Raw genomic sequence first — 24,243 nt, 5'->3', positions numbered from 1 at the left:
CTTTGTTACATTAGTTTACCTCCCGCTATAGTGAAACCCAGTTATTCCCTACTTTCTATGTTTCTACTGGTCCAAGAGGCAATGGAACAGATGGGAGGGCTGTTTGGCCTGGAGTCAGCAAAACATTTTTAACCAGTTCTTAATGATCTGACCAGTGATTTTTGCCTTCAGAATCCAGGGAAAGTTGGGCATGAAAAGGCAGAAGAACTTCCCCAGAATTGTAGTATTTTGTATTGGAAGGCTTATTACTGCTTCATGCCACTTATAAGACCACAAAGCACTTAAAGGTTGTCAAGTAAAACATTTGCTGTGCATGGTTGATATTGTGTGGCATATGTGGAAGGTACTGGGTATCATGCTTGAGGCTTGGATATTTGCTCCTATCATTTCACAGCAAACGTATAGTTGTGCATAAGGTGAAGTAGAGAGTTTTATGATAGACAGAGTTGCCCTTTCAGACACATGCCATTTTCTTGGTAGTTGTTCTTGGCTGGGAGGTTGTAGGTTTGCAGTCTCTCCTTTATGAAAAGTATTTGGTATTTTGTGACAGGTTCAGAGGAGTGCTCCTGTGTGTGACATTGATCTTGAAGGAGTACCACATGTGTGGGATGTGGCAGAAAATTGCATGATAGACTTGCGAATACATATCATTGTTCTCTACTCTACTCTACCAATGTATGATCATCTTTGTGGGATCTACAAGGGTAATCCCTCCAGCTGGATCTACACTAAGCAAAAGGTCAGGTGCTTTTTATGTAGATATAGAACAGCAGAAAGTGGTGCTGTTTGTGTTTACCTAACAATGCCCTCCCCAGACGTACACAGAATGTGACAGGTGGGAAGTTAGCCAATGACATTGCTTGCATATCTCACAGTAACTGGCTTCATTGATCCCAATCTGTACTCCACATTACCTTCCTCATATTGCTTGTCTTCTCTACCCTGAGAATGAATGCGAAGAAGGGCTGTACTTGACCCATTTTATAAAGCAACAGAAGTGTGGACCCTATGATCTCATTAGCAAACAAGTTCACCCATTATTATTGGGCCAAGTAGACCCTGTCTGCAATGTGCCCATCCAAATGGGGACTGAAAATGGGACATCTTCCAATCAGACTGACATCTTCCTCAATTTGCAGTGGAGTCCTGTTTATATACCCATATCTAGGCGCTGAGTAGGAGTGGGTTGAATATTTTAAATTGTAGGCACTGCTGTCGCACATTATTCAATTCTGTTGGAATGTTGTACTTCCGCAACTCTGTAAAGCATCTTAAAAATGATTGTGTAAATAGATGTTATTCTTTTATTTCATATACTTCCTGGAGACTTATTCTTCTGTTACTTGTATGAGATGAAAAAAATACTTGAATTAATTGGTATGTGCATTTGGCACCTTTTGCGATTATTTTGCCCACATTTAGTTTTACATTGTTTTTGGTTGTTCATAGATCAGAGATCCAAAAACACTTCTTTCAATGCCAGGTGTGATGGTTGGAGACATGGGCAAGAAACTTGGGCTGAATGGTATTGATAATGGGTAAGTTAACACCTTTGAGTGTAAAATGTAGGTGTGCAACATTTTAAAGATATAATAACAATGCCGTTCCAACAGTGTGTTTATGAGTTTATACCTTTAGACGTATCTGTAAATGTGAGCTAGATAGATGGCAAATTGATTACCCAGTAGTTACTAACCTGATCCGCACAACACAAACATCAACGTCTTTGACATGGCCAGTGCTTTTTACTTTTGAGAACACAGAATTCTGTCATGGGACACTAGGTTTATGACTCTATAGATGACGTGGAAATATCAAAACAGCTAAATGATATCCATGGAAAAACATATCTTTGAGATCTATCCATGCATGCAGAACATCATCCTCTTTTCAAATGATTAATTTTTCTCTGTGTAAATGAAAGTGAATAAGTTATCCAACGCCCTCTTACAAACATATTCCTAGTTTACAATATTGACAGGATTATTTACTGGTAATCTTCATTACTCCAAGTCATCCTTCCTCGTCCCAGTACTTACTTCAGTGAATGAATGTGTCTCATTTATCCTTTCGATCACTAAGTATGCCTTCGTCAGAAGTTTATAGAAGAGTCAGAAGTAAAAAGAATACATCGCACTGAGAGCAGAACACAGATAGCCATCCTTCAAGTCTACAGCCAACAGGCGTGATGGGCAGAAAGGAAATGCAGAAAGGACTGCCGGACCTCGCCACGCCCGCTTCGCGGGCGCCGCATCGCTTGGAAGCGAGGGAGGGGCTGATTGCTTGTTCTGCCGAGTGGGGGCTAGCGCTCTGTCAGAGGTGAGCAGCGGCTGCTACGGGGCTGCGAGCGTTGCAGGGACTCCATTTCCCAGGAGTCCCTGCTTGACCGATACCACCTTCCGGTCCGCTCTCCCTGTAGCTCTGCCCGCAGCCCACCTGTCTCCACTTAAACCCCCTCCGCCCCCTGCATCGTGGGACCTTCTTTCAAAACACCCTACCTGTGAGGAAGTTTGCTGCTGAACTCTGTTGCCCTTGGACTGCCGGACCTCGCCACGTCCGCTACGCGGGCGCCGCATCGCTTGGAAGCGAGGGAGGGGCTGATTGCTTGTTCTGCCGAGTGGGGGCTAGCGCTCTGTCAGAGGTGAGCAGCGGCTGCTACGGGGCTGCGAGCGTTGCAGGGACTCCATTTCCCAGGAGTCCCTGCTTGACTGATACCACCTTCCGGTCCGCTCTCCCTGTAGCTCCGCCCACAGCCCGGTATACCCACCATAAATTAGACGCAGTCTCCCGCAGCGCGGGACGCAGCTCGGGGCGAAGCTCGGGGCGAAGACCGGGCAAAGAGCGGGCCCTCTGTGGCCCTCCGGGGACCGAAGGAGCCGGGCCGGGGCCACACCCCTTTCCCTATTTAAGTCTGGAATTATCCTCTATTATGCCCTCCAAATTGGGAACTATGGACAACTTTTTAATTAAAAAGGTTGCGCAAATTAACAACAATAGAAGGGCTCTCTGGGGTTGGAGCATTCTCCTACAATTACACCTGAGCTTCCATTTACTGTCACAGATACACCCGTGCCAGAGGAGCCCCCTCCCCCTGTAGGCAAAGTAACTACTGTAATTGCCATGGTCCATGCGGGTCAGAACGATGAGGATTCTAACGTCCAAGCCCTCATGGGGACAGGTATAGGCTCTTCTGAAATATTTGAGCCTGCTGCAAGGGAATCCCCTAGAAGATTTAAGAAAGCCCGAGTGAGACGCAGGGGGAAGCAAAGGAAAATCAACCATAAAACTACACAAGGAGAGGGGGGGAGAGTCTGGATCTTCATCACTATTTACAGAAACCAGATCAGTCAGACTAGGAGAAATAGGGGATGTCACCGCGTCCAAACGCCCTAAAGATTCTTTGCTTCTTATTGATTTATCACACTCAGGGGTCACAGATAATATTGAAAGCACTTCCGATGACCCCACCTTGATCAGTATTCATCCTTTGTCTAGTACACCCGCTAGTTCATCTGCATTGGACTTACTTACTGGGAATGATAGTGTTAGGCTATCGGGCTCCCCAAAACTCCCTATTGAGCCATCGCCCATGTCCCCTACATCCCCCCTTATTACGACAAACAGCAAAAAAAGGGGGGGCGAGCCACTGGGAAATCGAGCACATAAAATAAGGAAAGGGGCTGTTCATGCCCCCCAGTCACAAACTGGCCAAATCCCAGGATGTGAGGCGGTCATGATGGCCAAAATTGCAGAACTTATCAGGGGTGTGACGCAACCACTCCTAGATAAGACAATTATGATGTGCGCACACCTAGATCAAATAGAGAAGAAGGTCGAACAGAATTCCCTCCTCTTATATGACCTGGTAAAGGGGCTAGAGAAACCTAAGGTGAACCCTTTATTAAGAGCCAAGCCACCTGCAAAATCCACAGCAGCAGCTCCCCCTCCAATGCTAGTACCCATAACACCAGCATCTACAACACCGGTACCTGTACAAAAACAGAAATCTGTGCAAGAGGGGGTAAGATCGGGTAGCCCTGTGATTACGTTAATAACTCCAACCCCACAAACGGCCATATCTCAACTGGCGGCTCCTGTAACTAAGGAGCAAACATCTAAACCAGGGGTAATCCAAAATCAAGGTGGTAGTAAGGACTTACTAACGACCAAGACAAGTAAAGGGAATGTTTTGGCCATCGCTCCCGGAAAAACTAATCGTGTCATAGACTTAACCCCTGATTCTGCTCCTTATGTTATTGTAATGGCAGGGGTCCCAGAATTGCCTGCAGGTAAATGGGAAGATCATGGTGCATTACGGAATAAGGTTGTCTTCTGGCTCCGTGATAATAGACCGTTACCTGCATCAATAAATGGTGAAATTATAAGTCTAAGGCGTGCCAACTGGGTGGGAGCCAGGCCAAAGGATAAAAATGGTGATGTTATAATCATCAATTTTAAGGACCATAGGGCCGTGAGGCATATTGGGGACTGGTTCGATGCTAGAAGTAGCGATTCCATTTTCACACATCTTCTCTCCTATTTCTATCCCTATGCACCCCCAAAAAGTTTTAATAACTGGGGCAGGGACAGGCAGCTTATTAAGAAGCCAGTCCATCAACGTCGGGGGCTTGGAAATGTAAGACCATGGGATAGGGTTGGGCCTGGAGGAGTACCCCCAATGCTGGGTAGTTCTGGTTATCCAAGTGGTCAAGGCCCCTCTCTTTACACTCAGAGGCCGGAGGACTTTTACCTCAGAAATGAGCATCAGGTCTACCAATACCCCCCTCCCAGTAATCATTACCTACCATATTTGGGACCCAACCTTACTCAAGGTGGACCATGGAACAATAGAGGATTGTTTCCATATATGTATAATTTACCGATCCAAAATCGCTACCAGATCTTTTCTGGTCTGGATGGGGTAGATTGACAGCAAGCCCAGATTCCCATAGAAACTGTGGTTGGGAAAAAGCCCTCTCCCCCAGCTTCTCAAGTTCTTACTAGGGGTGGGGTTTTCTCTAATAACACCGAGGCCCCCACTGAGTCATCTCAAGAACCTCCCATAGTAAATAAGACCCTCACTCTCGATAGGCTGACACCTTGTGACAGTGATCTACTGGAGCAGACGCAACCTATCGTAGGCGACAATAATGGGAGTAGAGAAAAGACAGGTAATGGCCCGACACAGGTGAAGAGTGACTTTTGTGAACTGCTTTTCTGGAACGTAGCTGGGTTGAGGCAAAAAATCACTAACCCAGCCTGGGAGTCTGTAATAAGCGGCCAGGACATAGTGGCCCTGCAAGAAACATGGATCCAGGACCCAATCCACGTAAATGGTTATAGAACCTTTTTTACCCCAGCAGTTGGAGGCCACTTTGGAAGGGCAAGGGGTGGTTTGACTACGTTTGTTTCAAATCAACTTAAAATCAAACAGGTCCAATGTCATTTATATTCCAATTATTTTCAGCTCATAATTCTAAGAGATCTTAAAGGAGCAAAGGTGATCATTATTAATTTTTATAGTAATGTCCAGAGGGAAGAAATTGCGGCTGCGATGAAGCAGCTCAAGGAGGAAGTTCAGTTAGAGGTAGATAAAAATGACAGAGAACTAGTAATTTTATGGGGGGGGGGGTTTAACTGTTCACTGTGTACCAAAGGGAGTCAGGGCCTATGCGGCCTAATGACAGAGAGAGACATGAATCTGACTCACTTTGATCACACTTTAATGGGGGATTTGTTGAATGAATTATTATTCATGTTTGACTTGGGGTTTGCCAATGAAACAGCGCTAAAACCCACACCCTTTGTCCCGACCTTTGTTGGTAGAGGTTTGGTGTCGACCATTGATTTTATTATCTCCTCCAGTAATCTTAATCATAGAGTTGTGGGGGTTACAAATATCCCAATGCCTATAAGTGATCATCTCCCCCAATGCCTTAAGGTAGCAGATTTATTCCCAGACCCATCTTCGGCCGCGCCTCTTGTTGAGGCAGCGGTTGATGTGGAACAATAGAGGATTGTTTCCATATATGTATAATTTACCGATCCAAAATCGCTACCAGATCTTTTCTGGTCTGGATGGGGTAGATTGACAGCAAGCCCAGATTCCCATAGAAACTGTGGTTGGGAAAAAGCCCTCTCCCCCAGCTTCTCAAGTTCTTACTAGGGGTGGGGTTTTCTCTAATAACACCGAGGCCCCCACTGAGTCATCTCAAGAACCTCCCATAGTAAATAAGACCCTCACTCTCGATAGGCTGACACCTTGTGACAGTGATCTACTGGAGCAGACGCAACCTATCGTAGGCGACAATAATGGGAGTAGAGAAAAGACAGGTAATGGCCCGACACAGGTGAAGAGTGACTTTTGTGAACTGCTTTTCTGGAACGTAGCTGGGTTGAGGCAAAAAATCACTAACCCAGCCTGGGAGTCTGTAATAAGCGGCCAGGACATAGTGGCCCTGCAAGAAACATGGATCCAGGACCCAATCCACGTAAATGGTTATAGAACCTTTTTTACCCCAGCAGTTGGAGGCCACTTTGGAAGGGCAAGGGGTGGTTTGACTACGTTTGTTTCAAATCAACTTAAAATCAAACAGGTCCAATGTCATTTATATTCCAATTATTTTCAGCTCATAATTCTAAGAGATCTTAAAGGAGCAAAGGTGATCATTATTAATTTTTATAGTAATGTCCAGAGGGAAGAAATTGCGGCTGCGATGAAGCAGCTCAAGGAGGAAGTTCAGTTAGAGGTAGATAAAAATGACAGAGAACTAGTAATTTTATGGGGGGGGGGGTTTAACTGTTCACTGTGTACCAAAGGGAGTCAGGGCCTATGCGGCCTAATGACAGAGAGAGACATGAATCTGACTCACTTTGATCACACTTTAATGGGGGATTTGTTGAATGAATTATTATTCATGTTTGACTTGGGGTTTGCCAATGAAACAGCGCTAAAACCCACACCCTTTGTCCCGACCTTTGTTGGTAGAGGTTTGGTGTCGACCATTGATTTTATTATCTCCTCCAGTAATCTTAATCATAGAGTTGTGGGGGTTACAAATATCCCAATGCCTATAAGTGATCATCTCCCCCAATGCCTTAAGGTAGCAGATTTATTCCCAGACCCATCTTCGGCCGCGCCTCTTGTTGAGGCAGCGGTTGATGTGGTTCTTGGGAGACAAAATGGGTACACACTTAACTGGAGCAAAGTAATCCCCGCAACATTCTTCAAGGAACTCTGGGAGGTATGCTCTACTAGCTTCATGACCTGTTTGGGAGATTATTCTAGTAGTGATCAAATAATTGAACACTTTGGTATTATAGCTACAAATATAAAAAGTGGCTTACGGGTGGAGTCAAAACGTAGAGGTAAGGGATCCAGGAGCTGGTTCGACAATGCATGTACCAGGGCGCTGAAAAATCTAAAACATGCAGTGCACAGAAGCCCCAGGGACACAGGTGAAATAAGAACATGCAGGTCTGCATATAACCAGGCCCTTAAAGTAAGGAAAATTGCACTAAACAAAGAGGCAATAGATTCACTCTGCGAGGCTTCAAAAACTAAAAATTCCGCCGCATTTTGGAAAGTAATTAACACCCCTTTCCCTTACGAAACCCATACGGCGCGAATTGAGATCGCAATAAATGAGGATAATTGGGTGGACCATTTCTCCAATCTTTACAAGGCTCAGGATGATACTCGTAGTGGAGGTCCTCAGACCAGCTTGGATTTACAACCAGGCCCAAATTTGGTTGTAACACTTGATGAGGTACTGCTCGCCCTAAGAACTACCAAAGGAGGAAAGGCAGCTGGGCCTGATGGGATCCCTGCGGACTTATTCAAAGTAAATACTGAAATCTGGGGCCCAATGTTGGTACAACTTTTTAATGCGGCTTTATCGAGGGGCTTAAAAGATTCCTGGTTCACCTCTGTCATCGTCCCTATTTACAAGAAGGGGGATAGAAACAGCTGTGCCTGTTATAGGCCAATCTCCCTTCTTGATTCTTCAATAAAAATCTTGGGACGAATAGTGTTGGCAAGACTCCAAAGCTGGGCGGAGGAAAATGAAGTCATGAGCGACTTGCAATTTGGTTTTCAAAAAGGGATTGGCACAATCGAGCAAGGCCTAAATTTAATGTTATTGCAACATAAATATATAAGGATTAAGTCAGAATGCTTGTATTTTACCTTTGTGGATCTCTCGTCAGCGTTCGACTGCGTGTCACACACCAAATTGTGGGCAATAATGAAAAGTTTGGGAGTGGACAACACCATCATCTGTTTCCTGAGGGAACTTTATAGTGGAGCCACAGCTTCTGTTCGCTACGGTAGGGGGGGCGAATGCTCCAGACAATTCAGTGTGGGTCGTGGAGTGCGCCAAGGTTGCGTATTAGCACCTTTTCTCTTCCTCCTCTACATTAATGGGCTAGAAAATCATCTGCTGCAGGAGTGCAGAGATATGCCCAGGGTGGGGAGGAGGGCAATCCCTGCGCTCATGTATGCGGATGATGCCGTGCTTATGGCACGTACCCCTCAGGCTCTGCAAAAACTAGTAGTAAGCTTTGAGAACTTCATGCTGAATCTTGATTTGCTAGTAAACTGTAGTAAAACTTTTACAATGAACTGTGGTCCAAAATCAGGTAAACCGATGAAACGGATGTTTCTAAATAATGTTCCACAAGATAACACCCCAACCTTTTCTTATTTGGGCATTCTATTCCATGAGTCAGGTTCTTGGACAAGTGCAATTAAGGCAAGAACTCTTTTATTTATGAAAACGATCATGGCCTTAAAGAATTTTGCTAGAAAATTGGGCAGGAAGCCGATAAAAGAAATGTTAACTATATATAAAGCAACATGCTTATCCGTGGCTATGTATGGCTCAGGCTTGTGGGGGTACGCAAATGTTGATCCAATCCAGGTGGTGGAAAACAAATTTATGAGGGAAGTCCTTGCAGTTCCACAGTGTGTTGCCACATTTAACTGTCACGCTGAACTGGCTCAACCTCACATAACAGACATTATTAAAATTCAACCTATCCTGTTGTGGCACAGGGTATGGACTACAAATGAATGCGTTATGAATCGGGCCCTATTACAGGATACCCTCAGCCTGGATTACGTGGAGAGATCACAATGGCTGGGATATGTTAAGTGCTTCCTGACTGAGATTGGGTGCTATTCTTATTACTCGGATCCATCTACAATGGATAGCATCTCAAGGAGTACATTGAAAGCCCTCTGCCTGGACCATCTTGAGGATGAGAGGAGGAGAGCTGAAACTTTGAAAAATTCAGTACATTCCCACCTCCTTACTTTATGTGAGATTAAGTCTGTACAGCCATACTTATCCCTGCCCATGACAAACTATGATCGCTTTCTTTTAACTCGTTTTAGATTTTGTATATTTTTTAGATTGGTGTCCTTTCCTAGTATGAACTCATGGACACGTATATTGCCCACTTGCCCGTGTGATGGCACCTCACATCAATCGGATATCCATATCCTTTTCTTTTGCAGGCTTTATAGTGCCTCTCGTAGAAAAATTGTCGTCCCTTTTTTAAAAGAAATGAATTTAACCAGATGCCGCCCAGCTTTTTTAGAAGTCCAGAGAATGGATACGGTTTTAACTGTAACTGTGGTTTTAAATTTCCTAAAAAGTGTTTCTAAATTATGGAAATAAATGGTAATAACCGAATAACTGTCTATTGATCCCCCTCACTGAACTCACATTAAGAGCTGTAATTATTGTAATCTGTTTTTATGTCTGTCACTTTTATGGTTACTTGTTTTTAACCGAATAAAGTTCTTTGAAACTGAAACACAGAAATAGAAAGAAACCAAAATGGAACTGTTGCTTATGCAAACATTGTCTTCACAAGAATTCCTGACCCATTATATAACTCCGAACCCTAAGCTATTTTTAGCCTATAATGTAAAAATTTATGTAGAATTGGAAGCCTAGGTGTCAGCTCTGCAGATATCTACAATGGATACCCCAGCCCATTCTGCCCAAGAAGCTGTCATCCCTCTTGTGGGATAAGGTGTAACTGCACCTGGGAGCTCATTGCCAAAATCTTGATATGGTAAAGAAATGAAAGACACATCTCCCATAGTCTGCTGTTCTCTTTAGGTACCTTTTTACATTTCTCACAACATCCAGGAGATGAATTAAAGGGTCCATATCTGAGGATGAGATTGCCTCAAAGTAAGGAATAATGCTTTCATGATTTCTGGGGAAGGCTGTATATACCCTAGGCAGACATTTTGGACTTAAAGAAAGAACACTCTGATCCTCAAAAAATCTTTAGAAAGGGGTGGTAACACACAAGGACACCCACCAATACCCTCCTGGCCATAATTTGTGCTGCTAGAAAAACTCTCTGACAGTAAGTCTTTTTACTGAAACCTTCTGCAAGTGTTCAAAAGAAAAATAAATGCTAAAGCCAAATGTAGTAAGGGGATTTAATCATTTGTCTTAATAGTTAGAATCCCCTAAAAAGCTTTGTAATCAGTGGCCCATTTGAACAAGGGTCATTCAGGGGGAATATAAATGCTCTATAGAAGATCATTGCAATTTAAGTCTGAATAAATAGAAATTCTTGTTGAAGGAATTGAAGAATATCCTCTAGTTTGCTAGAGGACATTCTTCTCCTCTGTACTGAATAAAGATCTTTTGGCCTACACTAATTACCAAAAAGAAGCCCAATGATGATAAAATACCTTATTTGTGGAATTTCTTCTTGAGGTCTGCAGAGAGCTCGAAACAGAACTGGAAAGATCCTCACTCAAGAAACCGTCTCTCTCCTCCTCCAACTTGACAGTCTATGCCAGCCGAGGGTAGCAAAAGACAGCAGAGGGTGACTCAGGGGGAGACAGAGACAAAAGAACGATCCAAACTCCTGATCCACGGCTGGTTTCCGATGGAGCGGAAAATAAGATCTTCTTGTCTGGAGCACTATAGTTATTTCTGTTGACTTCCTCTGAACTTTATTCAATATTCTCGGAATCAAAGGAATGGGTGGGAAAGCCTAAACAAGGCCCCTCGCCATGGACTAAGAATCATTTAGAATCCTCAACAGTTTTGTAAATCCTTCAACCTGCTCCTAGTCTATTCTAGCTTCGCTAGACCTGTGTAATTCTTTAGCAGACTTTTCAAGAACAAAATTAACCAAATTTTCAGGCATTTACCACTGCTACAGGTTAGTCTGCTGAGGTGCTTAACTATAATGCCCCCTTTCCTCCCGAAACAATGCCTACAGCTTAGAAAAGTTTGCACCCTTCTCTCTTGAGCAGACTCAAAAGATACTAAGAAACCCAAATCTGGCTCACCTTTGGATCTCTTGTCTTCATGGATTTCAGCCTTTCTTTCGCACCAGTTGGCATCCGCTGTTCAAGCACTGTTTAATCTATCCGTGGACATGGGAAGTATTTCTGAAGCTTGGAAACAGGTGGTACCTATACAGAAAAAGGCCAATGTTGATCCCAGCAATCTAGCAAACTACTGCCCCATCTCGCTGCTTCTGCTCCTGGGCAAATCACTGGAAGGTATAATAAATATTCAACTCTCAGTCTATCTTGAGGGTAATAATATCTTGGACCCATCGCATTCTGGGTTCAGCTCCTCTTATAGTACTGAGACTGCCTTGGTTGTGGTTACTGATTGTATAAGGCTCTCCTGGACAAAAGCATTCCATCTATGCTGGTGGTGCCACCAGCATAGATGCTGGTGGCATCTATATGCAGTGTATAATACTGTGTCCCACTCTAGGTTGTTTCAAAGGCTGTATGAGATTGGCATTTTTGGCACTGCATTGCATTGGTTTCAAGATTTCTTAAAAAAACAGAACTCATTATCTCTTTGGACACTTTCAAGGATCACACTATATTGATTGAGAAGGGGGTACCACAGGGCTCCTGTCTAAGCTCCACTCTGTTTAACATTTATGGAGCCCCTCTGACTGCTACTGCCAGAGCTTGTAGTAGTTTATAGATGGTCACAACCTGCCAAGCAAGTCAGAGAGCAATGTATGCATGTATGTGTGTTGTATATGTGTGTGTGTTTTTGTGCAGTGCAAATCTAGTGAAAAGAAATCAGAGTGCTGTACAGGGTAAAATGCAAAGACTCTGCCAACAATCTCTAAAAAGGTGCCGTTTCATTTCTTTCCTAAAATACAGCAGGGTTGAGGGTGGTCCTATTGGATACAGATATGATGCACATCCTGGGTGCATAGATGAAAAAGGCCTATTGTCTTGTTTTTTTCTTTCTTGCACGTCTTTGTCTCCAGTCAGATGATTTCCTAGTTGCAGGTGTGCTAAGGGGCACCAGAGATGTTGAGCATATTAGCCAGCTAGGCAGACGTGCTGGTCATGGCAGCTTTGTAAACGATGCAGCTGTGTTTTTTACGATAGTGTCTTAAGTGAGCCAATAGAACTCTATAAGTATGGGAGTGATCATTTTTAAAAAATATATATTTTTATTGTTTTCTTAATCTTTCTTTTTATTGTTCTTTTTCACTAACTTAATACAAACAACTCTCATGTTTGCACAAACCATTTTTGTTAAGAGTATTCCAACAGTATCACATACAAAATACAGTTACACATTGCATTTCTGGTTATTTTTTTTGTCAATTGTCCACTCAATTGACTAGTCATATTGTAGACTGCAGGTCAGATTTCTTTAGGACATGGATGAGACTTGCTAAGGCATGTGAAAATCCCTTAGATGTGGCTTTGCTGAGTCTGAGATGCCATGCAGTTGAGCTTTGTCACCATATAGATGCTAGTGCATAAGACTTAAAAAGGAATTCCATATTCCCTTTCTGCGAAGAACAATTTCACTTTCTTTAGTAATAGGAGCTGTTACCAGGATGTTTCTATTTTCTACAAATCCAAGTGAGTTGACATTGGGTGAAAGCTGGGGTTCAAAGCCAACAGGGTTCATGGCATTGAGCCAGGATTGGACTAGTTATTGTTTGTTTTTGTTAGAAAATAAGAGGAGTTTTGTCTTGGTGGGGTTAAGCTTCAGGTAGGTGCTGTACATTTCTGTCTGGATGAGGTGTAAGGCAAAGTTTGTGGCATTGGGTGTAGGGAGTGGAGCAGACGTTCAAGTAAAGTTTGGTAATGTCAGCTTATTGTTTAAAATGTGACGCTATTATCACTGAGTAGAACACCATTGAGTTCCATATATAGGGTTATAAGATGGACCTTGGGGGGCTCTGCATGTTATAGGGATCTGGGGGTGCACAATGAACATACTAGTGCCAGTTGCATAGATAGGATGAGAACTAGTGAAGGACGTTGTCAGTATATCCCATTCAGGACTTCAAGGTTTGGAAGAAGGTAGAATAGTTAACGGTACAAAGGTGGCTTAGAGGCAGCAGTATCAGCAGACAGGTGTGTTCATATGTGGCAAGGAGGGTGTTATCTACAATTTGTAAAATAGCTATCTCTCTGCTGCAGCATGATCTGATGCCAGATTGATACTTATACAGGAGATGGTTGGTGGTGATTTGATCTTGGGGCTGAGCGTAAGTGTGTAATGGTAGAAACCAACTATAATAAACGCCGTATTTCCCTGTGGATATACACCCTCAATAGATAGTAACTTGAACATGCTTATGATAGGCACCAAATGGAAGTTAGAAGGATGCTCTGTCATATTCTTCCATGTCCTAGTTATTGGTCTGTATCGATTGAGGGAGCCATCATGCTCCACATGAACTCCAGGAAAACATTAAACAAAACAAAGCAATCCCCGGAACTTTTCTAATGTTGCTCTATACTTCTGTAAATTATGCATATATATCATTTTGCTCTTAAGTCTCTGAATCTGTGCAATCCTTATCAGGGGTCAAGTTTCCACTCTGAATTTTCCTTTAGGTGTCCAGCATCCAGTCCTATTTAACCAGCCATGCTGACACGTTTGTGCTCTTTTCTCTAGAGAGGAAAGAGCACCAGCTTGTGACTGTCTTCCGTCAACCTAGTGTGTCCCTCCATTTTAGATTGCTGTTCTAGTTGGAGAATTGATACTTGCCTGGGAGACATGGAAAACAACTGCTGGAATGACGTCTTGCCTCCTGTAACTTGGCCCTGTTGCAATCAGCAGTGTGTGAACTGTGCCCCTTCATTTTTCTAGCAACAACAACCCAACTAAAACTGGATGCAGATAACGCCATAGGAGGAGGAAAGGTGGATGGTGTATTTTCATAGTCACACATTCCATACAATACTCTTCTAAAAGCACTGTGGCTTTAGACTTTGCCTATCATCCACAGGGTGGCTTTGCACAAGAAAATACCCAGCGACTACTCAAGCCCCATAACATTTGGGTAAGATATATGGCAAAATGATTACTTTAAAAAAACATACTCACTTGCCAGTCAGTTAGTCAGGAGCACAACAGTTCTCTTTCTAGTGAGACATATCCAAAATAGGTTGTACTGATGAGTCCTACCTTTGTGGAGGAGCAATGGACAACCGAGCATTGGCAAACCCAATAGGTCCCAGCTGTAAATGATGTTTTTCTTTAGCAGTAGCTAACACCAAAATGACATTGGTAAACCACCAGTGGCCATTTTGCGATTTTTTAAAAACAAATTGTACATTTGTTTTAATTTACCATCCGACATGGCTGACAGACCTTTATCAACGTTGAAGTAAAACTTAAAAGAATGTGCACTGCAGCACAAGCAAAGGAAGCACGTGGCCTGGCAGCATTCTGCTGCTGTCGGGACCTAGTAAAAAACAGATGCACTTCTATTGGAAATGGAAAAGAGATAAAGAGTCCCCTCAAGTCCGCAGTGGAAGGATACAACTCATCCAGTTAGAACTCTGTCACCCCAAAATGGCTCCTGGACTAGACAAACAAAAGAATAGGGAGGCAAGCCATCGAATCAAGAGCGGAAACCTGAGACAGACAAAATAGCCATGGGCCGTTTCATGATTCCGCTTCCTGCCTTGTGCTGATGCAGAAGCTTGACTTGAGTCTTGAGCACATGCATTGGCTAGCTCTGAGTTCGTGCATGTTTTACTGACAGCAGAGCTCGGAAATAGTAGGAGGCGACTACTGCCCTGTGTCTCCGAGCTTTGCCGTCAGCAAACCTTGCACGAACTCCGCGTTAGTTTGAGTTGATGCTTGCACAAAAGACACCAAAAGAAAGCACTACTGATCCAATGCATGGATGATCAGAAGCCACTCTCAGTATATTCCATACAGAATAGCATTGCGACAGACATATGAATCTGTTCTGTAGCAGGGAACTGCAAATGGGTGATTCGTCCTGTCAGGACTTTTACAATGAAGAAGGATGAGGGGGAAATGTTTTGGAATTCGTAACTGATTGAATTGATTGAATGCCAGTTTTTATCTAGACCTTGATGCATGTTACACGGTGAAAGCTGGACAGCGTCTGTGGTCAGAATTTTTTTCCTGACAGGTAACTTACTTGAAAGAAACACTAAAGTTTGTTGAGCTTACACAACTAAGATATAGGAGCAATTAATATTAATGCTCCTGGCTGATCTTCATTTTGAGAAAACGCGTTGTTCTGATAGTGTACAGCTCATTGACCTCACAGTGACCTTCCAGCACTTCTTTCCAAAACGACTAGATTAAGATCGAAGTACGATGGCGGTTGTTTGTCAGGTCTTCTAGACGCTTCACAGAACAGAGAAGGGGAGACTGTGGCAGCACAGGCAGAGCACAAGCAGGCTGTAAGCCATCTGGAACCACAGACTCCTCTTTAAAGCTGCAGGCGCACTCTCCACTTCAAAGATTACCCAGGCTGCCAAGAAACCACAAAGATGTAGACCACAATATATATATATATATATATATATATATATATATATATATATATATATATATATATATATATATATATATATATATAAAACCAGGAGCGTATCTGCTGTTATCCGGCTGAGCACTCTGCACAGAATATACAACTAAGTTGAGAGCAGCACAAACCCTTTCCTCTTAATCCACAGTAATTAGTGATATAGACTGAACTATGTTCTGTTTGCTAGAGCAGCTCTTCTCTGGGATATCCAGGTATTTGGAGGAGAATAATCTGCTCCATTATAGACAGCCGGGCCTTCGCCCTGCTTGAGGTAGTGGATACTATCAAATTCACTCTGGATGCAGGTAAAGCCGCTGCATTATTCTTGCTCGATCTATTCACAGAGTTTTGAGTTTTATGTTAATGTTAATGTTAAATGAACTTGTACCGCGCACAGCAGCCCCATCCAAGGGGCGTCCCAGCGCTTGCTGTAAGAAGTGTGTCAGTAAAGAGTGATAGGTCTGTCACAGTTAGGTCGTTGAACATTAGCAGAAAAGGTGGGTTTTTATCGCTTTCCTGAAAGGTAGAAGTTCTTAAATTTTTCGAATATGGATAGGGAGTCCATTCCAAAGTCTTGCGGCGAGGTGTCTAAATGACCTACCGCCCATTCTTGCCAGTTTGAAGCGGGGTACTACTGCCAGGTTCTGTCCTTCTGAACGCAGCGTACGTCGGGGAACGTACGATGTGAGGAGGGAACTTAGCATGGGGGGAGAGGCAGTTTTAAGGATTTTGAACGCCAAACAAAGGGTTTTGTAATGGATCCTTTTTTCAACAGGAAGCAATGAAGTTTCAAAAGGACAGTAGACACTGACTTGTAGCGTGGGATACCGGTTAGAGCTCTCGCTGCAACGTTCTGAACTCGCTGGAGCCTCGCTTTCTCTGCTACGTTTGCCCCTAACAAGAGAGAGCTGGCGTAGTCTAGTCTTGACAGGATTGCTGACTGCACCACAATTTGGCGGGTTTGGTGGTCAAAGAACTTAAGGATGGGTCTACGGTTGCGTAAGATACCAAAACAGGTAGCTGCTACCCTTTTGGTATGGAGAGTGAAAGACAGCTCGGTATCCATCCAGACTCCCAAGTTTCTTACGTGGTCTCTACATTCGGGAGGTTGGTCGAGAGTTTCTGGCCACCAATTGTTTCCCCAGGTCGTTGTTTCTTTTCCCACCAGTAACACTTCCGTTTTTCCAGCGTTCAGCTGGAGACAGTTTGTTGTCATCCAGCTGGTGATGTCAATAAGTGTCTGCTTAAAATGTTGTGCACTAAGGCCGTTTTCATTGTCCAGTGACACCACCAGCTGGGTATCATCGGCATATGTCACTAGTCAGAGACCATGTTTTCTAGCTATTTCTGCCAAGGGTTGGACATATACATTGAACAGGGTAGGGCTCAGAGCTGACCCTTGGGGCACACCCTGTTCAATGGGGTGTTCTTTAGACAAAAAAGGAGGGGTAGAGACTCTAAAGGATCTGCCCGAAAGGAAAGCTTTGAACTATTTGAGGGCAAGCCCTGTTATTCCTATCACCTCCAGCCTTGATAGCAAGATCTCATGTGACACCGTATCGAAGGCAGCACTGAGATCTAAAAGGATCAGTGCTGCTGTCCCCCCAGAGTCTAATATGGTACGGAGGTGTTCTGTCACACTAAGAAGAGCTGTTTCATTGCTATGGCCCGCGCGGAAGCCGTGTTGAGATCTATCCAGAATGGCATTGGATATCAAATAGTTGGTCAGAATGGAGTTGACGTGGGCTTCTGCGATTTTTGCCGGCCAGGGGTGGAGAGAAATGGGTCTGAAGCTTTCGGGTAGGGTAGGATCTAGTGTGGGTTTTTTGATGATGGGAGTCACCCAGGCTTGCTTCCATTTAATGGATATGTTGGCTGTTGTGAAGGAAAGATTTATTATGTCTCTAAGAGGGCCTAAGACCGTCCAGTCGGAGTTTCTGAATAGTTCCGGTTTCAGGGGATCTGCAGGTGAGCCTGATTTGATTTTATTGCATAGTTTGAGGAAGTCGACTTGATTAAGTGCTGGAATTTCGGATAGGTTGGGCCCATTCAAGTCAGCTTGAGGAGCGAGGCCAGTGTTTGTTGGGAAGGTGCTATAGATTTTCTTAATTTTGTCGATAAAAAAAGACGCCATAGTGTCACAAAATGCAGAAGATATATTAGGGATGTATGTCGCTTTCTTAGCACTGAGCTCTTTCAATATCCTGAAGATAGTTTGGGAGGCATTATCACTGTTCTTGATTTCCGTGGTGTAAGAATCTGTTCTAGTCCTGCAAATGTTCCGATGATAGCTTTTTTGCATTTGAATGTAGAGGGTTTTACGTGAGGGATCATAGTCTCTCCTCCATCTTCGTTCCGCTTTTTTGCATTCCTTCTTTTGCAGGGAAAGTACTTCATTGAACCAGGGACTAGATTCATGTGTACGCGCTTTGATCCATTTAGCTGGTATCAGAGAATCTAAGGCCTTTTTGATCCACTGACAAAACTGCTAATAGTTAAGATCAAGGTCATTGCTTAATTGGGGGGAATTCATAGTAAGGAGTGCATGGAAGTCTTCAAGGCGAAGCTTCCTCCAGGGTCTTTTCAGGACTTGTTGAGTGGGTTTTGAGTTAGTGTCACTAGCAAAAGGGATGGTCATAATCACCAAACAGTGGTCGGTCCAAACCATCGGGATGGGGGGTTCAGCAGTCGCATTATTTAGATTGGAAAAAATGGGGTCTAAGAGATGCCCACCGCTATGTGTTGAGCCACTCACTAACTGTCGGAGTTGAAAAGCATCCAAATACTGTCTCCCATCCAATTTTGCTTCAGTACTTGACAGAGCTGTATTTTGAAGATGGCCAAATTGTTTCTTGGAAAGGAGAGAGCAGGGCACTTGGCTGATTCAATCTGTCTGGTCTAACAAGCAGCGTTTTGGGTGCTACAGGGCTCTCCTCTCAGACTATCACTATTTAACATATGTATGCCCCTCACTAGCTAAACTCATTGTGTCGCCTTCTGTTATGAGACAATTCCTTAATTTCAATCCTTCTTCTACAAACATATGCATCACTTTACATTCATCCCTAGTTATTAAACGTGCCTCACTGGCTCTGGGAGAGTAATCTATAATGCAATACAGAAAAAGCTTTGATTCTTTTATTCGGGGAAGTAAGTGACCTTTGGGTTATGGCCTGCTGGCCCAAAAATCTATCTTCTAAACCGTCGTCCACTGCAGTAGCCAAGAACCTGTGTGTCACGATCAATAAGTTCTCTCTTCTTCCCCAGAATCTGTCTGTGGCCGGAATCTACTTTGCTTTGATTCATTTCATACGGGAATGTTGTAATGGGCGTATCTATTTCTATGAGCTGGGCTGCTTGTAGCCCCAGTGTTCTGCCAGTTTAGAATGTTCATTCAGCATCGTTCCACCAGCGTCAGTTAGGCCGACAGTTGGAGTCTGGCTGGCGATGATGGTTCACGCTTCGTTGCTGCCGCTGTGGTGCTCCCTACAATAAAGGTGACAACTTGTAGCACTTGTGTCCCTGTGTCATCACAGGGAACTTATTGACTTTCTCCTACAAGCGGCCTTTAGGACAGTTGTCCGTGCCTTGATAACTGCCAGACTGGATTATGTCAACATACTAAATGTAGGTGTGCAAGGCAACTGAGCAAAAAAAACTTCAGACACTATAGAATGTCGTGGTCCGCCCCATTCTCTATATTCACAGATCGGAATCTGTTGCTCAGTCTGTTAGACCTGCACTGCCTACATATTAAGAGGATTATTTTCAAAGGTCTTACTTCCATACATCGGGTCTTTTAAAAGGGTTGCCCACAGTACATGATCAATAGGATCCAGCATTCCCGTACTCTCACACTTTGTTCTACATATGCTCTATGGGTCATGGTGCCAAGATTCAGTAGGGTTGGGAGCCGTGGTCTCTCTTTTTCATTCCTGGTAAGTAAGGAGTGGAATTTGCTCCCACACTCTTTTAGAGCTAGCTCCCAGGAATCCCTGTTTAGGAAGCCACTAAAAATCCATCTTTTTGCTTTGGATTAGGGTGGTTGTAGTGGTGGACAGACCTTTTAACAGATCAGCACTGGAATACTTGGTCGAGTAGTCACTCACTCTGTAAGTCAGTCATTCATGCACTCATTCATATGGTCACATCTGTTAAAGTTTGAGTTTTTGGCAGGGTTAGTAAAGCAAGATGGTAAATTCTGCATGTGGTCCATACTTTATGGTATGGATGGCCCATCATGCCCACAACTAGTCCCCGATGTGTCACTGTCTAGGAGGAATACGCAAGCCCTAAGAGTGGAGCCATTCCCAGTAATGTGACCTAGGAAACTGGCAGGAGGCACAAATGGTTAAGACCAAAAAATGGCAACTTTCTAAAAGTGTTTTTTTCAGAATTGTGACTCAAAATATGACTTCAGCATTGAAGATAATTTTAAACTACAATTCATTTGAGACTAAACAGCATGCCTCTTTCTGCTCCCAATCCAAAGTTGACGCTTTTTGAATGTATTATGGCAACCCCAACCCAAGGTTAGTCAATGAGACAGATACATTTTACAACAGTGAAAAATTACTTTTTCCCTGCCAGGACATGTAAATCTTGAGTACGCATAGCCTACCTTTTTTAAATACAGTGCACCATGCCCTATTAACCTTTAAGGCCTACCTTACCAGTGAGTAATAAGTATTAAAAAGGTTCATTTTGCCAAGTTGAAACTGTAGTTTACAACTGCACTACAGGCTGCAGTGGCAGGCCTTAGACATGTTTTTAAAAGGTTACTTTAGTGGGTGGCACAATGAGTGCTGCAGGCCCACTAGTAGTATTTAAATTACAGGCCCAGAGAACATGTAGTACAATTTTCTAGAGACTTTCAAGTAAATTAAATGTGTCAATTAGTGTAGGTGTAAGCCAATTTGATTATGTTTTAGGCAGAGGGCACAAGCACTTTAGCACTGGGGAGCATTGTTAAAGTGCACAGACTACTGAAGCAAGCTGTAACAAAATCCACAAAACAGGAGGGGTGAAGATAAAACGTTTGGGGGAATACCAAGACAAGTATGCCAGGTCTAACAAATAGGTAACTTATCCAAATGGAATTTAATCAAACCAAAAATTATATTACAACGATACAGAAGATGCCAATGAGTGAAGTGATCTCGCAGCTCTTTCAAAAGTGATACACACTTGAAAAACGTGATCATACTGCATATCAAATATACAAGAACAGCAAGAAGCCCCGTTAATATGAAATGCGTTTTTTTAACGGGTCCACACCATGGTTGGCTACGTTTTGATCCCTTCAGAAAGGTAAGATCTTCCTCAGGACTCAGAGGGTGGAGCCCTAGGATTAATGTATATTAAAGGTCACCACGGTACACATGGAATTCATTGATGGGTCTGGGGCAGGATGACAAGAAAGCACACTGTTTATCTAGTGCTGTTTTCATTTGTCTTCTCTTTGTTTGAAGACTGCATATTACAGTGGCATGTATGCATGTTACAAGTTTATGTGTGTTGGTGTAACGAAGTAAGTTGGAGACGCGTATTGCGCTGCACAACTCATTTAACAGTTGTAAGTATGCTCATGTGCACTGTTGCTCCTGGCCAATACATCAGGAATTTGGGGCTGCCAGCAGTGCAGCGACACTATGCACGTCCTATCAACATTCCGAACATGGGCCTAAGGACGAGTGGTTGCGCAGGAGAGGTTCACGGTTTGTACATACTTTTCAGTGCTGTGACACACCACGCTGTCACCTACTACATAGACCCCCAGCAGTGCCCTCTCACATCCAGGGCTCAGAGGTAAACTTGCCATATATACATACTCCATACTATCCATGAACCGCTACCACGTCCACATCCTGTTATTCGCATGAGGATGTTGTCAGTGTTTTGGAGCTGCATATTATTTGTGCCATTACACTGTGTACGACATGCCACTTCCCATACACATGAGAGTTTGCTGTTGCTACTTCTTTTCTCTCGTCCTCATTGTTCTTGAACATCTCATGCATAGCAAGAAGCACCTCTTGGTTCTGTGCACATCCTGTCATGTCTTGGTCATGAAGATATGTGCCTCTTGCAAGCCTTCTTTGCTGCTGTACAAATCCTAGCATCTCCGGGAATTGAATACAATGGAAGCGTATTGAACAACTTGGGATGACAGACACAATAGTCTTTCTGTGTGATTCATTTCGCATTTATTGATCATAGGGCCCTGTGTGGGTATTAATGAGGGCAACTTATCTGTCACAGTATGCATTATGTGCCTGGCATCCTTGAATTTGGCTCTGAAGCCAGTGAAGTGTTTTCAGTGCGTTTAATATAGTTAGTTCACTGAAAGTTCAGACACATTATAGCAGCTTGGTTGTTGACCCTCTGCAGAGTACTAGTGAGTTTATACAGAAGACCTGTGTAGATTATGTTGCAATATTCAGCGTACATCAGGAGAAGAATTGAAATAAACTTTCCTGAGTATTGTTCTAGATTACTGCTTTCACATGGGGAGGGGAGGGAGCGTGGAAAAAAGATTGGAGTCGAAAAGATTTCCAAATGTCTTACATTCACAATGATTGAAAGAGCTAGGTGTGTGTTGTGGAGGGGGGGTGGGGGGGGGGTGTAATTGATCTGAAACTGAACCTCCCCTCATATCATGACCTGCAACTTTGTTGTGCTCATACAAAATAAGCTCTTCTTCATCCAATAAACCTTGTGGTTCGAGTACATTATAATGCTGTCCTGATTCGCAGGCCCATTACTAGCTGAATCTTTTCCATCTAGTGGCATGGTTATCTCTGGCTTTGTTCATGCAGATGGAATCTTCTAAGACTTTATTTACCATCCATCTGGGCATTAACAAACACTTCTGTAATGCTACGTGCTTCCTTTTTACAGCTAGTGGTATGTTTGCATCTCTACATTAACACCTGTTGAGAACTGAAACTTTTCTATAGCCCCTCGAACCGGTTTCTTTCGATTTCTCATTTTATAAAAGGATCATCTTGAACAAAAGCTGAATGTTCCTTCTATCACCAGTTTCCAGATGAGATGGAATTGGTCATGTTCTTCCTATAAATACTGTAATAGGTGTCTGTATAACGTTTCTAATGTTCATGGTTTACTTTTATATACCTTCAACACACTTTCTTGAAATGCCCTACAATTATCTAAACATTTAAAAAATCAGTCGTTGAAATGGTTGGACATCTGTATAGAATTACACAGTACGTTTTACTTGTATATCACAATTCTTTTATCTGATGAATTTCTTCGCTATTGCTTTTGGTCTAAGATTAAGATCTTCAAAGAGGAGTTTCTTCACAGTCAGTCAGCACTGAGTCACAGCCGAGTCAGGGTGTCTGGGTAGGCTCAAAGAGCAGGGCTTTAGCCAAGCTGTGTAGTCATCAAAACATACACAAATTATAAAGCAATGAATACACAATGGGAATGTGTGTATGCATACTAAGGAAAAGAGAAAAACTGTGACCAAATACTGAATATGTTTTGAATTTATTCACAAGAGGCCGCTTGAATTATTTAAAAAAAATAAAAGAAAAAGCATAAGGACTGTACTGTCTACCATGATATATTCAGGCATTCAGAAATTACTAATTTCTGATTGATTTTAAATGCTTGTTTTTTGGCGTTCAACACATTATGAAATAAAATCGAAGCCTGCTCCTACCCTGTTAATGTAGATACACGAGTTAATTGATAGCACTAACTATTCAATGCTGCATTTTGACTCATCAGACAAAGTGATATTTTTTAAACCAACTCCATTAGAAAAGGGAATCATATTTCCTGCTTGTAGATTTATTCCAGAACCCACCTGTTTTTGACACAATGGGCATCCGTCTGGAATTTCCGTACCCTATACCTTGCTCTGCTAACCACAGTTTATGTCAGAAGTCATCACATTAGGAGAAGGTTAAATGTAGGCTGTGGGGTTGACTTGGGTAGTACCCACACTAGGCCGGATATCACGGCAGAAAGTGTTTATGACCCAGTAAAGGACCTTTCTTGGATGCAAATTTTAAATTTCTCCTACTAAGCTCCAACCGAGGAAATTTACTCTCTCACCTAATGCTATGAGCTGGTGATGTATATTCCGGGAAGAGATCATTTTAAAACTGAAAAATAATCCTAACTGTGCTCATTCGGCATATTCAGTTGTTTTTCTCCTATATACTTTCACACAGACGGCCATATTTTGGCACTTTTACCGAGCATTAGAAAATCCAGTAGGGCAGGTTTTAATGTGATAGACAATATTTGTGCATACAAAGCATGCAAACAGCATGTGTGAATGTTTTGTTTTACATTTGTTGGTACTTTATTATCTATGGTGCGGGTGTTGGCAATGGACGGACACCAGCACTCTTTCCCCAG

The 24,243-nt window shown here is 43.0% G+C and overlaps 1 protein-coding gene across 1 annotated transcript in view; it reads left to right on the top strand.

Moving 5' to 3' along the window:
- ACOX3 (acyl-CoA oxidase 3, pristanoyl) overlaps positions 1 to 24,243 on the top strand; it is a 502,436-nt gene that overhangs the window by 199,383 nt on the left and 278,810 nt on the right. Inside the window, exon 7 of the mRNA XM_078678532.1 lies at positions 1,450 to 1,538. Within this exon, the coding sequence (XP_078534658.1) occupies positions 1,450 to 1,538 (89 nt within the window). The remainder of the gene's footprint in view (positions 1 to 1,449; positions 1,539 to 24,243) is intronic.

This window comes from Lissotriton helveticus, chromosome 2_2, assembly GCF_964261635.1.
Source record: "Lissotriton helveticus chromosome 2_2, aLisHel1.1, whole genome shotgun sequence".
Lineage (NCBI taxonomy): Eukaryota > Metazoa > Chordata > Amphibia > Caudata > Salamandridae > Lissotriton > Lissotriton helveticus.
This window is presented reverse-complemented; position numbering and strand designations above follow the sequence as displayed.